The sequence below is a fragment of the Colletotrichum graminicola genome, assembly GCF_000149035.1.
Source record: "Colletotrichum graminicola M1.001 genomic scaffold supercont1.51, whole genome shotgun sequence".
In the NCBI taxonomy this organism is placed as follows: domain Eukaryota; kingdom Fungi; phylum Ascomycota; class Sordariomycetes; order Glomerellales; family Glomerellaceae; genus Colletotrichum; species Colletotrichum graminicola.
In genome coordinates this window covers 84,606-100,377 of record NW_007361055.1, presented here as the reverse complement: position 1 = coordinate 100,377, position 15,772 = coordinate 84,606, and the positions used below count along the sequence as shown (strand labels likewise).

At 55.5% G+C, this 15,772-nt stretch overlaps 5 protein-coding genes across 5 annotated transcripts; 3 read left to right on the top strand and 2 right to left on the bottom strand.

Moving 5' to 3' along the window:
* Nucleotides 1-163: 163 nt before the first annotated feature.
* Nucleotides 164-1,012, top strand: GLRG_09670 (TfdA family Taurine catabolism dioxygenase TauD; the record flags this gene model as incomplete). Its single annotated transcript, XM_008100355.1, has 3 exons — nucleotides 164-280; nucleotides 437-547; nucleotides 608-1,012. The coding sequence occupies 3 exons, from the start codon at nucleotides 164-166 to the stop codon at nucleotides 1,010-1,012; spliced, it is 633 nt and encodes a 210-aa protein (XP_008098546.1).
* Nucleotides 1,013-2,551: 1,539 nt separating this feature from the next.
* GLRG_09669 (uncharacterized protein) lies at nucleotides 2,552-4,054 on the top strand (the record flags this gene model as incomplete). Its single annotated transcript, XM_008100354.1, has 1 exon — nucleotides 2,552-4,054. One exon carries the CDS (start codon nucleotides 2,552-2,554, stop codon nucleotides 4,052-4,054), a length of 1,503 nt encoding a protein of 500 aa, XP_008098545.1.
* A 548-nt stretch (nucleotides 4,055-4,602) lies between these two features.
* Nucleotides 4,603-5,803, bottom strand: GLRG_09668 (uncharacterized protein; the record flags this gene model as incomplete). Its single annotated transcript, XM_008100353.1, has 3 exons — nucleotides 4,603-5,336; nucleotides 5,404-5,493; nucleotides 5,656-5,803. The coding sequence occupies 3 exons, from the start codon at nucleotides 5,801-5,803 to the stop codon at nucleotides 4,603-4,605; spliced, it is 972 nt and encodes a 323-aa protein (XP_008098544.1).
* A 3,291-nt stretch (nucleotides 5,804-9,094) lies between these two features.
* Nucleotides 9,095-11,471, top strand: GLRG_09667 (GTP binding protein; the record flags this gene model as incomplete). Its single annotated transcript, XM_008100352.1, has 5 exons — nucleotides 9,095-9,338; nucleotides 9,426-9,563; nucleotides 9,632-9,886; nucleotides 9,954-10,828; nucleotides 10,881-11,471. 5 exons carry the CDS (start codon nucleotides 9,095-9,097, stop codon nucleotides 11,469-11,471), a joined length of 2,103 nt encoding a protein of 700 aa, XP_008098543.1.
* A 617-nt stretch (nucleotides 11,472-12,088) lies between these two features.
* On the bottom strand, nucleotides 12,089-13,124 carry GLRG_09666 (ribosomal protein L13e; the record flags this gene model as incomplete). Its single annotated transcript, XM_008100351.1, has 5 exons — nucleotides 12,089-12,484; nucleotides 12,590-12,748; nucleotides 12,862-12,908; nucleotides 12,998-13,031; nucleotides 13,122-13,124. 5 exons carry the CDS (start codon nucleotides 13,122-13,124, stop codon nucleotides 12,089-12,091), a joined length of 639 nt encoding a protein of 212 aa, XP_008098542.1.
* Between the last annotated feature and the right edge of the window lie 2,648 nt (nucleotides 13,125-15,772).

The following is a 15,772-nucleotide window of genomic DNA, read 5'->3' as shown; positions in this document are numbered from 1 at the left end:
CCGGACATCAGACGTGAGGTTCAGAGGGTCTTTTATGAAGTTGGGGTGACTCGACTAGCCTTCGGCTTCTCATATTTCGTGAGAAAACAACAAGGCAAACCTAAACTAGACGGGTCTGGACCTATTGCAGAACGATTGTTGGACGATTAAAACCCTCGGCATAATGCCACTCACGATCCGGCCCCTTCATCCAACCTTTGCAGCGGAAATCCACGGCGTTGACTTCTCAAAGCTACTAACAGATGAGGTGTCCAAGGAGATCAGGGATGCCATATCCAAGGTCAGTTCCCCTTTGGATGTGAGGTAACGTACTCGTAAGTCGGCCGCTGACAGTTTGCGATGCGCAGTATGGCGTCTTGGTCTTCCCGAAAACGGGCCTAGACGACGAGCGTCATGTCGCTTTTGCCAGCCGCTTTGGTAACTTGAACGCCGCAAGGACACTGGAGCGCCGTCGCTGATGGGCCGCCCCGAACTGACGGATCAGGGCAACATCGACAGCAACAGAAACGTCATCAGCCCGAGCGATCCTAGAGCTCAGATCAGCAAGGTTTGTTCCCTGGAGCAATAGAAAGCGAAGCAGGTCGAGCAGAAACTCATGGTTGAACAGGGAAATATGCTCTTCCACGTCGATAGCAGCTTCAATTCTCGTCGGGCGAGCTATTCCATCCTCCTCGCGCACGAGATCCCTCCCTCAGGTGGTGGCGGAAACACGGAATTTGCAGACACGCGAGCGGCGTGGGACGAGCTCCCCGAGTGTTGGAAGCAGGGGCTGATGGAAAAAGACTATGTCGCGGGCCACTCGTTCTGGCACTCGCGCAAGAAGGCATGTCCCGAGTTCTTTGCCAAGCTTGAGCCAGAGAAACACCCGATGAGCAAGCACAAGGTCGCACAGCTCCATCAGGCGAGCGGTCGGATGAACCTATTTGTGCCGTCGCATTGTCATCATATCGAAGGACTCCAGGCAGAAGAGGGGAGGGAGAAGTTGGAGTATCTGTGTCGGTATGCCACCTAAGACAAGTTCGTCGTCTCGGTTCCATGGCAGGAAGTTGGCGACCTGGTCATGTGGGATAATACGTGTACGCTCCATCGGGGAACGCCAGTTACTAGGCTTCACAAGAGGGATATGAGGAGAGCAACTGTACTGGATGGAAGTGAAGAGGCTTGGGGATTGAATGAGAGAGTCGAGAAGGATTTTGCGTTTGCGCCTGAGGTTATGGCCGATGTGTTTCGATGCCTTTCAGGGTAGGGGGGAAGGAAGGAAGGAAATATTCATACTAGGAAGGTACATTTTTGGGGGCAGATAGAGGGTTGTCGAACTCAATTTTCCATTCTCTTTTCGTCTCTCTCATTTTCCTGTTCTTTGCCTGCTTTTCTTTCATGCCATTTCTTCTTTCTTCAATCCTCACACTTCACGACTCACACAACGCAACTCACACAACGCAAGCCGTCCTCATAACAGGTCAGTTCTCAAGGTTTCCCAAAAAGAGAAAAGCAAGCCTATCTGCTTAGATTCACTGCTAATACTTGGAGGGTGAGCATTCCAGCAGCAAATAAGCCAGTTTTCCTAGCCACTGAAAGCTGGAAGCAAGGTCTCAAGATCGCCTGCACCGACTCAGCTCATCAATCTTCTTAACCTGACAACCACAAGGCAACACCTTTGTCGCCTGCCTATTTTACACCTAATTTACACCTACTCGGTCGCACGCCGACAAAGTCACATCGCCTCCATTTTGACTTCATCGACTCCTTTATCCTCTGCTGCCTTTATCATACTTACTTAAGTTCACATTTGAGTACTTTGCAATTTCTCTCATCATGCTGCAAGGCACACTACCATCTTTTCTATTACGGCCAGCACAGACAAATCATGAGGCGACTGTATCACAAGGTGAGCTATTTATGCTAATCCTCGCTCTAACGTTACCCCAGATACATCTTTCTTCAATCACATCTAACAAACCCAAGCTGGGGGTGTTGTCATCACCACCTTCTCATTTCAGTCACCATTCATGCTGCCCGGCTTGCTGCCTCGACTGTGTCATGGACTCGTCCTGCCTTCCACCACCCGCCCACTTGCCTATGCCGCCCTTGAAGTCTGATCGCACCTTCACATCAGAATATGGAAGCACCGAGACCCTTCTTGCTTCGAAGAGGACCTTCCTCACCCTCGCCCTCGCCCTCGCCCTCGGCTCCTCCTTATTCTGCCGCCCTCGACATCACGTGTCCCACCAACCCACCATGTAGAAGGCTTCTCCTCTCTTCTTCTCCTTCCAAGTCTCCAGTTCAGTCTAGGGAAGGAGTAAACAGTCAGGACACCGCGGACGCGATAGCCCTTTCCTTTCACTTCACGTCTTCGTGGTCCTTCTCATTTTCCTCCCGCCACCCCAGGTACATCGTGGCCTTCTTCTTCATCGCCATCTTCTTTTTCCTACCCTCGTCAATGGGCAGCACGAGCTCGAGAGTCTCAGCATTTGTCAACACGGCTCAGACTTCTACTTCAACCACTTCGGTAGCCAGTTCGTCTCTCCCTGCAACAGTATCAGCTTCCACAATGGCCCCAACATCGAAGCCGAAGCGCCGCCACAGCCGCTCGGCACGCAAAAGGCCTTCCAAAAAGAACAAAGTCGACAAAACGCAGCCCCTCAGATTCTCCCTCTTGCCCACCGAGATGCGCGCCACGGTCGTCGACAACATGTTTGCTGTCGGTGGTCGCCGTCTACTTCGTGACTTCAGCGTCACCAGTCGCGACAGTCGTGATCTCGCCCAGAAAGAGCTGTATCGCGAAATCAACATCCAGTATGAGGTTGAGCTTTGTCATCTTACAAGAAGTCTCATCGAGAATCCTCACCTCCGGAAGCTTATCCACACCGTCCGCCTCAACGCCAATTATTGGTGTTTCCGCCGCCATGATGCTAGGCGCATCTTCCGCGAGTGGCCTAATGCCCCTATCGACGAGTCCCATCTCTCTCAATCCGACCGTCAGCTTCTCATTCTGCTCAGGTCTTTCTGCAGCGACAGACCTTCCGACAACATCCAATGCGTGTTCGGTTTATTCCTTTTTCTCATTGACCAAACAAAGCATGTCGCCCTCGATATCGGCTACGACTGGGGTCTTTTGGACAACTTCCTGGCCGCAGGCCTCGCTTCCACCTCGTCGACAAGCCCCAACCTCGGCACAGCTCTCCTGCCGGCTATGAAGACCCTCGATCTCGCCACCAAACATTATCTGCAAAAAGCAGTCCGCACAATCCAAGCTGAACCTTACCATCCTTTCAAGACTCTCACTGCTTCAATCCATCTCCGTAAGTTCACTTTCACGGGAGACATGGACAGATGGAGCAACCTGGACGCCATTGACCCCGGCATGAAACTTCCCTTTACGACGGTCAATCTGGTTGCCAGCTCCTGTACGGCTTCGACCCTCTCCAAGTTCCTGCGTCACTGTCCGGACCTGCAGTGCCTCGACGTTATATCCCAGGGTTACAATTCGGACGTCGACACCAATGAGTGTCTAAACACCATCTTGACAAAATTCTGTCCTCAGATTAGAGAGTTGTCACTCCGCAATGGCGGACGCTCGAGAGACTTTTTTCGGTCTTCTGCCACCCACACCATCACTTGTCTCCCAGAGATGACCAACCTGAAGGAGCTTCGCATGGAGGTGGATGCCTTTTTCGTACGCGGTTCAGATATCAGCACGTTCAGGCTCCCCAACAAGCTGCCAGACCAGCTGGAGAAGCTTTTCCTCGATTGCTCCTTCGCTTTGACCCACTTCCCATTCAACATGCACTACACGCGGATGACCGCCCGTAGTCCCGAGGCTATCGCTTACAGGCAGGCAGTCGATAACATGATCCAGGCTATCTGCAAAACCCGAGAGGATCGATTTCCTCGACTCAACACCATCGTCATCGGCGCAAAGTGGGTAGCCCCTGTTCAATGGACCAGGATCGCCAACAAGGCTCTATGCAAGACCGGTGCGCGCATCAAGGTCACGAGCAGCAAAGATATCCAGAAGCTGTGGACCTGCTCTTGGGACGCAATGAAGGTCTGAATCGATACTTGGGGCTAACTCCTGAAATGGATGGTTAGTCAATGGACGTAGGGTGGGGTAGTGGATCATGTGCCGAAGGCTGCGAAGAGGAACACATCGCGAGATTTACGTCGCAAAGATGTGTTACGAAGGACGAACGTAACGGGAATGCACATTACGAGAGGACTATGCGGCACCAACATACGCGCTGAGAGCGAACTCCACGGGGGAGGAGATAGGTTTTGGCTCTCGCTTCGTTGCTCTTTGATGTATCTAGCAAATTCAAACTCTGGCCAGGACCTCTTCCGAAAGACCACATGTCGTTGATAAGTTTCCAAGCATCTTGTTCAGATGCTGGCTTTTCTCGGGCATTTCAAAAATGCTTGCTAAGCGGCTTGCCTGCAACACGCCACACGCAAAAAAGGAAAGACGCGTTTCGTAGGCTGTACTAGCTCCGGTTCGCAGAAGAGACACCATTGTTCTGAGCTGTAGAGCGGGAGTATCCCCACAACGAGTTCTCGTGCGAATCTCAACGTCTTGTTCCGTTGTCGTTGTCGGCCGCCTCCCCGTCATAGCTTCACTCTCATTCTCCTCTCTCCTCGCTTGGCCCTCCAGTAGTTGGACGACACGATTAGCTCCCCGCACCCCTCGAGAATCCACCGCCACCTCTCGACAAAGTCCTCCGTCACCTCCCAGCTCCTCGGGTCCCACGGCTCACCCCACAGGATCATGCCCCCCCGGCCGGACGGCGCGTCCCCGTTCCCGATCAGGTCGAGGCACAGCTCGTCGTCGCCCAAGGCGTCCCCGGCCCCAATCAGGTTGTCCCGCAGCCGCGGCAGGGGCAGGAGGTCGAGCCAGGGGTGGTGCGACGCCGTCAGCTGCGTCCGGGTCGGCCGCAGGGCGGACGGCAGGACGGCGGCCCACCCGTTGCCGGCGCCGTACGCGGGGTCGCTGGCGTACGGGGAGACACAGTCGTCGTCTAGGATCATGGACAGGGTGATGCCCAGCGTCTTGGAGTTCTCCATCAGCCCACGGAACAGGTTGAACTGCACCAGCGGCAGTAGCAAATCCGCCATAGGGCCCGAGCCCGAGCCCGAGCCCCGCAGGGCCCGGCTCTCGTGCGCACGCTGCAGGAACAGGTCGTACAGGTCGTCCATGTCCTCCTCCCGGAGCTCAATCAACGGCCGCGCCCGGCCGAGGTATTCCAGGGCCGTCAGCGTTGCCCTCAAAACGCACACGCGCGGTTCCTTTACTTTCCTGGGCGGCCCCGGCTGGGACAGCTGCATCTCGGCGTCTTCGTAGGCTGTAAAAGCCGGGGGTGCTGCTGCTGCCGCTACCTCAGCCACCGCCCATCTCGAGGAGGTCGGTACCAGGGCGCCCCAGGGCGTCTGTGAGGACGGGGACGAGGACGGGGACGGGGACGATGATGGCGTGCCGGGGTCGTGAGCTGCTTCTTGGCACTGCAGCTGCTGTTTTTCCTGCTTCCTTCGCTGTCCTGTCGACGGACCGGGCGCGTAAGCAGGGGTCACTTGTGGGGAAGGGATTCGAAGACAAACAAACAAGGGGTGATGGGATCATAATAAGCATGCATAAGCATGTTGCAGGAGGTGCGTGCCACTTACTCCAGATCCGTTGGTTGAGCTTGTTCTGGATCTTCCTCCTCTCGGCCGGGCTTGTCTTGCCTTTCCAGTTGTCCACAACGGACACCATTTCAGGGATCGGAGGCCGCGGCAGGGTTGGCAGCGGCGGTAACATGGTGGGCTCGGTCATGTCTGGTCTAGGTTCTCGGTGGTGTTTTTTTCTTTTTTCCCCGGTTTTTCTTTTTTGTTTCTTTTTCTCAGTAGACATCCGATGAAGATGACAGGACTCCCTTCTTGATGGGACAAGCTGCAGAGTGATGATAACAAAAAGCAAAAACAAAAAAGTGCACACAGGGCTGAGCGGGCTGAGCGGGCTGGGGGGGGCGCATCGACGGTGGAAAGCCGGGGATTTGGATTCCTGGACAAGGGATTGGTAATACAAACGCGAAAGCCTTGGTATGCACATCGAGTTAGCTTGACTTGGGTTGACGACGTTATTGCCACTAGTGACGTTGGCTTCTCGATGAGTGCGAGAACACACACTATCGTCTCTCGTGCCTGGCACGCATGGATATGACGTTTGCTGGGTTTCTTGGGTCCTCCCGGGGGAGGGCCTTCGGGGTTATCTTCAACTGATCGTTTCCCTCATTGGGAGACTCGCTGCCCCGAGGCATTGCTGCCGAACCCCGTGTGTTTACCATGTATTACTGATCATCCCAGCATTGCACGTGGGAAAGGGCGCGTTCGCTGCGCCGGACTCTCTCTCTCTATCGGTCTCTTTGCGACCGGCGCGTCGTTGGGCCATGGACTCCAAACTAGGTAAAGTACCTAAGCCTTCAGCGCGATCTACCAAAGTACGGTATGGGATTCCAAATGGCACCTGGAAGCGAAGCCCGACTTGTCTTGGTCCCCCCCTGGGGCAGATCTGCCGTGTTTTGAGGGCGTTCTTTGGCTTTTTTTAGGGCGCGATCAGGGCTTGACTTCGTGCCAATCACGGCGGCTGCCGATAGCCACCAGCGTTTAACAATGGACTCCCCCCCCCCCCGGGCCGCGTCCCGATTTGACAACCCCCCAGGATATTTGTCAAGCGCTAGCGAAGCAGCTGAAGTTGGGCTGGGGGAGGGGTTGGATCTTGAATACCGTACATGGTAAGGTAAGGTAGGTTTTGTTCGATGCTTTGTCATGAAGGGGCTGCGCGCAATGTCCACCAAGTGGCTTTCCACGACAGCAAGGCAAGTCTTTGAACGCTCTCCGCAGCCAAGAACACGAGGCAGACGCAGTTCATTGTGTCTTCTCAAATGTCTCCATGATCGCTCCGTTGTTTGGCTATTCACTTGTTTGATGTCGCATTGTCCAGGGGGGTGACTAGGTGCTACCCTGGGCAGAATGCAAACCCTCGGAAACAAACAATGTAATGTTTGGCATTGACTGTTCAAGTTTCCCCAATCCCTTTGAACCAAACACTGGTTCCACGAGTCGACAGCCAAACTCGGATCCCGAACATTCAGCGACAGCGACAGCCACAGTCTTCGCGGCTTCCCTTGCCCGAACTGGATCTCCGCCAGGCCGTGTGGTTGCAGACAGGCAGTCCGACATCACTTCCCGCCGCACTTGCTACTTGTTCCAGCAGTATTAACCCTTGCAGCAACCGTAGTCGGCGAACCAGCACTCCCAGGCCGTCGTCGGCGCTCAGCGGGCGCTCTTTTCGCGGATCTCGGCGGTGTCGACGCCGGCGTGGACTCGGGTGTAACGGCACGCGAGGACGAGATATAGCGGCTGTGGTGAAACTCGCATGGTGCTGTGAGATCTGAAGGGCGATATACAATGCCTCCGTCAGGGCTTTGTGTCAAAATCGCTCTGTCTGGGCATGGTGTGGAACATTCCCCCCCCCCCCCCCCTTCGAACTTGAAGGGCCTGGCCAGCGTTTTATAACATCCCCATCCCTCTGCCCTCTATGCCCAGATGCATCGGTCGGAATCGTAGTATTTCCATGTTCTAGCGCCTGCTTGCAGTTCCGTCGGGGCCGTTGTCCTGTCATCTTCAAGCATGAGCCTCTGGTAAGATCCCGAAGCAATGTACACCGTCATGCGTTACTGTATGCTCAACGAGTCGTCCTGAGCACGCGGTTCCTTTGAGCACTACCGTAAGCAAAGTGGTCGATTTTCCACATTGGGTTGGGAGTGTAGCTGGGGTTGAGAGAAAGGGGCGCGGTGAGAGAAGGGGAGGTCACCCCTCCTGATCGATGGTGTTGGTTTGTCCTCAAGTGAGCAGTAAGAGACGTATAAAGATGTTGCACCATTAGGTGGTAGTATAAAATTCTCAAAATACAACGTGTTCTTCACTTATTTGTGAGTTAAGATGATCCTCAAACTCATGTAGTTGTCAATATCGTATTTCGACACGATGTAGGATTGGGGGGTTATGGAGGATGTTATAGTGGGCCACGCTCCGGTGTCATCCCCGGGTGGAGCATCCATCTCCTACGCTCGACTTAGTCATGCTCGCGATGTTTCCTGTGCATTTGAAGAGACACGAGGTGCTTTGCTTTCTAGTTGGAAGAATCGGGCAACAGAAACGGATGTCACGTCACATTTTACTGGCCCTAGAACAAGGGTTCAAACGCGGTAGGAAGCTAAGGCGATACTACGCTACAAGGCCTACCCGATGATTTTGGCCAAGTGTATTTGCATTCGTCATGCGCATTGACATGGTCTACAAAGTACGCTTTTACGGGAAAGACTGCCTGAACTGGTGTGTCATGCATTTCTGTTAATAGCCCAAGAGACCAAGATGAATTCAGATGAACCCCACTACCGTTCGTTCTCTGATGCGGGCCAAGAACTTCTATTCAGTCACATGGCACACACAGTATAAACTAAGAAGCCCCATCCCATGATGCCACGGTCCAGATTCAGCAATTCAAGATGCGAGATGTATGTGCCAAGTCCAACATGCGAAATGGCCTCTCCACAGGAATCCTTCCCCCTCTACCCCCTCCCCTTCCCCCGGGACGGCGGCCAGGGCGTCGGGCGGCAGGCCGTTGACAATCATATCGGCCGAAAGCTCCAGCTCCGACGGAGAGACCCCGCCGTGGCTTATAGTGCTGCAACTCTGGGCCAATCGGCTGCTGGAGCTGCAACAACCCCTTCCCCACCGACCGCCATTTGTCCGCACGGAAAGGGAAAGGAACTCGCGCCGGGTGTGTGATGGGATGCACTGCATCCCATCTCCGGGCAGCACTTCGGCAGGACGCACACACTGAACCAACGAAGCCCAAAACCGACCAATCAGTTCCGAACCCCCGGAAAGTCTGATTTCCTTGCCTGAAGGGGCCGCATCCAAACTTATAAGACGGACCCCACGCTTTTCCTCTGGAAAAAGGAAAAAATCAGAGAAAGGGAGAGAGAGAGAGAGAGAGAGAGAGAGAAAGAAAGCAGTCAAACTGCCCAAGACAAGGGACGAGGGAGAGTCGTCAGTCATCATGGCCGAAGCGGGCTCCCAACAGCAGCCGTCGTCGGACGGCAACATGCTCACGCCAGATGCCATTGCAAACCTCCTCTCGTCCGCTTCTTCCGCGCGGCCTGATCCGGCATCGGGTGACCAGGGCCGCGCCCACAAGACAGCCCTGCTGGACGACGTCCTGTTCACGGCACAGAGGCTGTGGGACGCCAGCAGCGAGGAAATCGACGCCGTTGCCGAGAAGCTGGGCGATGGGAGCCGAGATTGTGAGTAACCCCCCCTCCCTATCTCTCCCGCTTCAGCAATGAGTGAGAATTGGCAATGAGAGGACTTGGTACTGACGCATACCACAGCTTCATGGAGGTTGCCCTTGGGAGACTCGGGCATCCTGGACTTCTTCCTCTCCATCATCGTCTCCTCCTCGCATGACCTCCGGCCCGCACTACAGAGGCATATGCTCCGCCTCATCGGCAACTCATGTGCCGACACTGGTAAGACACCAAATCTTGTTCCTTTGTCCCATACACATACACCAGAAAAGGCTGACTTGAACCCTCAGATGAGAACCGTGAAAGAGTCGTCGCCTCAAATGCCCTGCCCGCCATCATCCGCTTCCTCGGCGACGACGCCGCCCTCCCTTTCGCCGTGCCCGTCCTCTACAACGTGCTCGTCGACTACGAGCCCGCCCAGGCCCAAGCCAGCGCCTCGTCTCTGACCACCCACCTCGTCGACCTCCTGACCAGCACGCGGCTCGCCGACGCACCGCACCTCGTCGGCATCATCGCCAAGATCCTGGCCCTGTTGGCCACCCACGGTGAGTCCTTTCTTTGTCCGCCGCCTCTCTCATGGAACCCCATGGCTAAACTTTCCTCCCCCTCCAGAAACTGAGACGACCCTCGCGCCCCCGCAGACGCCCGCCGTCCTCCTCACGCTGGCCCTCACGCCCACCACCGACGCCGAGGATTTCGTCTCTCTCACGGCCGTCGCCGTGACCTACCTTACCCACGCGCCCATCCAGGCCGCCCTCGTCGGCACCGGCGCCGTCCCCATCCTCCTCGCCGCCTTCTACCACCTCCAGACCGAGCTCGACGCCGTCGAGGTCGACGACGAGGACGCCGCCGCCCAGCTCCGCGCCCTGCCCCGGTCCTTCGTCCAGGTCCTCGCCGACGTCTCCTACGCCGACGACTTCGCCGCCCGCCACCCCCTCGGCGACCCCGTCCTCGCCACCCTGCAGTCCTGGCTGTCCCTGCCCAACCTCCACCTCCGCGCCGCCGCCTGCCTCTGCCTCGGCAACGTCGCCCGCTCCGACGAGGCCTCCTTCGCCCTCGTCCGGGACCACGCCGTCCACCTGCCGCTCGTCGGCCTCCTCCGCGACGCCACCGACTCCCTGCTCCTCCACTCGGCCCTGTCCTTCCTCAAGAACCTCGCCATCCCCTCCCAGAACAAGCCCGTCCTCGGCGACGCCGGCCTCTTCGACCCGGACGTCCTCCCCCGCGTCTGGTCCCTCGACGCGAACCCCCAGGTCCAGTTCGCCGCCGTCTCCCTCACCCGCCTGCTCCTCGTCAACACCCCCGCCAACGTCCGCCGCCTCTGCGCGCCCCTGAGCCCGGACCCCCTCTCCCCCGTCCACGGCACCACCCAGCTCCACCGCCTGCTCGACATCTTCTCCCGCACCGACGCCGAGCACACCCGCACCGAGGCCGCCCGTGCCGCCGCCGCCGTCTGCCGCGTCCTGCACACCGCGCCCATCCCCCCCGTCCTCCCCCGACTGGGACCCCTCGGCCGACGGCTACGTCTTCCGCCCGGAGAAGCCGCTGTCGCCCACCGCCGTCGCCGAGGCCGAGGGCAACGGCAGCGCCCGTCGCCGCGAGAAGTTCTACCGCCAGCACGCGACCCTGAACCGCGTCCTCGCCTTCCTCGTCACCCAGACCCGCTTCCCCGTCCTCCGCAGCGAGGCCTGGTTCGTCCTGGCCCTCATGTGCCGCGCCAACGACGGCGCCGACGTCGTCATCCGCGTCCTCGGCGTCGCCGGCGCCTTCGAGGCCCTGACGCACGCCATCACGGGACGGGCGCCATCATCCGAAGACGGCGCGCAGGAGGGCGACGCCAAGGCCATCCAAGGGGCCCCGGCCGCAGCGGACGCCGCGGGGCAGGCGGTCGTCAGCGGCGGAGGCAACGCGTCGCTGGTGGAGGGTCTGGGGCTGGAGCCGCAGCAGGCCGACCCGTCGCAGGCGGCGGGCATGAAAAAGGTGGACCGGGAAAACGGCCTCGTCATGGTGGCCGAGTTGGTCAAGAACCACGCGGATGAGCTGCCGGCCTCGAGGAGAACGGCGTTTGAAGAGATGCTCAAGGAGGGCGGCGAGATACTCGTGGATGAAAAGGGCAAAGGAAAACGGTGACCCAAGGACACCATCGGAAACAGGAAATTGAGGTGGGAATCATGATGGGACACAGGCACGGTGATGATGATGCCTATTAGATTTCAAGTAGTTCAACCGGCTTGGCTCCAACACCAACTCACATCCATTATAGACAGCAATCACCATTCACAGGGGCACAGCAAGGCACACACGAGTGGAAATTAAAAGCAATCGAATCAATCCTTAGTCTACTCCTGTCACCTTGACCCATGATACACGTCACGTCGTTTTCGTACGATGCGTCTTCCTAAAACCCGTCTTGCGACGAGCTGGGGGAGAGAGAGGGGGGAGGGGGGGGCGGACAACCGACACAGGCGGGCGTGATCAATGCAATAGTTTCTTTATGACCTTGTCCTGAGTGTGTATCTCTCATTTCCACTGAACCCACGCCAGGCCAGAAGACAAACCCGACTTCCGAAGAACTTTTATCCCTTCCTCGAAAGCGTTTTTTAACGTGTCGAAAGCAGCAGCCGAAAAACCCATATCCATGCAGTTCAGCTGCACTAGCCGCAGCATCGAACAAAACCGCCCCCCGACACCACAAGAGACGATAGCAGAGCAGCAGCAGCGGTGGTAGCAGAGGCTGAGACGTGCGTTTATTTCTTGGCAGCCTCGGCCTCGGCCGCGTCGCGGGCACGCTTCTCGCGCTTGCCCAGGTTGCGAGCCTCGCTTCTCGCCAGGCGGAGCTTGCGGTAGGCGCCACCCTCGACGGACTTGGGGACGTCGGACTTGGAGATCTCGGAGAAGCCGGAGGCAGCCTTCTCGATGGGGAGGGCGTTGGCGAGGTTCTTGACGGTCTCGGTGCTGGCGAGGTCGACCTTGGAGTCGCCCTGCTTGACCTTGTTGGAGCGGCGGGGGAAGACGACGAGGCGCTCCTTGTAGGCCTTGAGGCGGGCAACGTTGGCGGCAAGGGACTCCTCGCTCAGGTTCTTGCGGCGGCCATCGACGGCGATACCGATGGTGGGTGCGTAAAGGCGGGGGATACCGGCGGCCTAGTGGTCAAACGGTCAGGACTCGTCGTTCTGTGCATGCATACAAGCTGTGCCACTTTCCCCTTCACCTCATCCATCATCGTCCTCCGGAATAGAAATTCGTACCTTAAGCTCGTCGAGGGAGAAACCGCGGCCGGCACGGACCTTGCGGTTGTAGCGGATCGTAGGGCATCTCACGATCGGGCGGAGGAGGTCGGTGGGACGGGGGGCGACCTTGGCAGCCTTGGCCTGACGGGCGACACGGCGGCTGTGCTTCTTGCCGGCCTATTGTGATGTTCCAAGTCAGATCCTGCTTTTCCCAATCCCGAAAAAAGATTTTCTTTCCATCCTTTTCCCGAGGGGGGGTAGGTTGGTGATCCTGCGCAAAATAATCATACCTGGTCGAAGTGCGTCCGGACCCGGCGCTGCCAATCCTTGCGGAAGTCTGTTGGTAAAGGTGTCAGTCCAGAGTGTCTCGGCGAATGAAGTCGTCGTCGTCGTCGTCGCTTGTCGCGGGGAGGAGGAAGTGCTCACGGTTGTGGGGGATCTGCTGGTTGTGTGCGATCGCCTGGAAGGAAAAAACACAATGTCAGTATTCCTGCGATGCGATGCGATGCCGTCGACGGCGAGCATGTATCGGGGACGCGTATCGACGTACCATTGTGCCTGTATTGCGCGATCAAGGGGGTTAGTAGTCCGGATGGGCCGTCGTCGAGATGCTGCTGAACGCTTCAAGATTTCCTGGGAAGGGACGAGTCAAAATCTCAAAGAAGGGCATGAAAACCCTACGAGGCAAGGTACGTACTGGACGCAATGGTTGATTGGGTGGTGGGGTCCACCAGTCGTGGCTGCCACGCATAGGCGACGGCCGAACCATGTTCCGGCCAGCCCGCAACGGCTGGTGTGGCTGGTGCACGCAATCTCTGCCGCTGGGTCTCGGTACGTGCTCGCCTACTCGCGGGGTAGGTATGCAGGTCGCGACTCACTTTTCTGCGTCTTGGGAGTTGAGGTTGCTTGAGAGCCCATCACATATCAGCCAACACGTAATCAGTTATGCTATGATAACTAAGCATATTATTTTCTTTCTTCCTGGACTCCAGGCGAATCGTTTCTTGATCCTCTCATCTCGATGAACCCATCACAATATAGCCCAAAGTATGCTTGCTGGAACAGGCCGATGGATAACCTAACGCGTGGCACTGGAAGACATCGGCAATATCTCTACACCGAAGCTACGGTTGAACCAATGTCGTCCAATAACACCAATGCCACATCTGCAAACCAAGAATGAGAGCAGATGCACCCAAGCACCTGAGGTACCAGTGCACCTTTTGCCAGAAAGGGTGGGGCAAGTGGGCTACAGCCACTGGCCCAAGGTCATTAGGTCAGCGTGCACGTGATAGGATACTGGTTGAGTGTATCGCGAGACGACCACTCTCAATCGCACTTCGGGGCCATTGTGGGTGGTGAAAGTAGTGTTGCCATACATTTTCTCAATCGTGCGCTCGGAATCGTGCAGATCCATGAAGGTGTTTTTGCGTATGATGTTCGTCCCGTGTACAACATGCTGAAGAGTTCCCTCCGAAGGTGTCCAAATGCAGTCGGAATGTCGTGATCAACCTATCATAGTCTGCCAAGGACATCAGAAAAGTGACGCAGATAGCTTCCAGCTTTCATAATTTCTCGCTCCACCTTTTTAAGGCGCCGCAAGACTCGGCAGGGCTGATCTATTACGTCCTTGATATATCAAAAAAAAAAAAAAAAAAAAAAAAAAGACACCGAGAATACATATCATTCAATAACCCAAGCATAATTACCTGTCTTCCAGGAAAAGCAACACAATGGGAATCGAAGCGCCCTTAGTCAACAAATTTCATTTACCAGTACCTCGAAATAAGTCGAATAGCTATGTCGTATGTGTAACGTCCTGTTCCATTTCAATACTCCTCGGATAGTGAAACAAGGAAAGATTCGAATCGCGCTGTCATCAACAGGAACCCCGTGGAATTGTACGGGAAAGGCTTGTAGTTGTAGACATACTCGTCAGCCGTATCTAACGAGGACCATCCATCACAACAGTTTTGCCTGGAGACTCAAGATATACTCTCTTTCCAAGTTCACGTCGTGAGTATCATTCATCCAAGTTGCCTAGTCTGTGGCAATAATATGATAAAGAATTGGAAAGTAATGCGGCAACGTACTATCCTCTGCAAACGTCAATGAATGTTCACAACAATATGTTTCCCACGTTCACGTCTGCTATCCTTACAATCGATTGATTTTACTGCAGTGACATGGTTCATTGCTGATTCAAACCATCGTGACATTGGTAACCGACGACTTTAGCTTTTATACCTAACCTCTGGATAGCTTAAGCGGCTGTGAGAACTTTGCTGTGGAATAAAAAAAGCTATTATACGCCATCCCCGCACTCGGAGAGCAAGTCTAATGAGACTTGTAGAAAAGCCAAACATCATGTTAACTGACTTGAATGTTCCAGGTGGGCATTGGTAACTGGGCAGGGCTTCCTACAAGCAAGACGTTACTACAAGAAAATTAGTTCTATATCTCAGAAGTATCCTGAAGAAAAGGCTTTCTGCTAAGGTTCCAGCATCAAAAAAGCGAGTTTTGCTTTCCAGGTGCAGGACAGAAAACTGAGTCGATATGAGTTTGTAAGAACACCATTTCAACACAAAAATAATTTAACATCTGAAACATGACTTAAGTGTCTTAACAAATGCACTTGGGATTATCATGGTTGTACCTGTCAGCATTTGCCAGGCTATTTACACTTTTATTTGAGATGTTCCGACTGATACTATAAACGTGGAGGACGATTGGTGGTCGGGTGCCCGTGGGCTTCTCTCTTCATGAGTTGTATGGTGCATGAATAACTGGGCCCGGAATCAGTAATTCATCACAGTTGAGTAAAGCAGGACGGCAAATGGTGTTGAGACTAAAGACCAAGCCTCGCAATATTGTATATTTGAATCACAGTCTGAAGTAAAGATGGAGGCCAACACAGCGTACATTAAAAGCCTCATTTAGTCTTGATTCTCTGTTATTCCTACCACATACAAAATGACAGCATTGTTTTTCAATCGCATTCTTATAGACTCTCCGCAGGAAAATCCACAGCACCAGCATCGCCGCCACCAACCTCGGTCTCGAATTTGCACATCAACTGCGCACCATTTCCAGCTTCACAGCACAGCATCCCACCCCCTCAGCTGCCGGCAGCTGTCAGCAGCTGCCCTCGCAAAAGAGAGCTCCCCCAGCTCCATAGCCTCGTGACCCCCACGGGAGAAA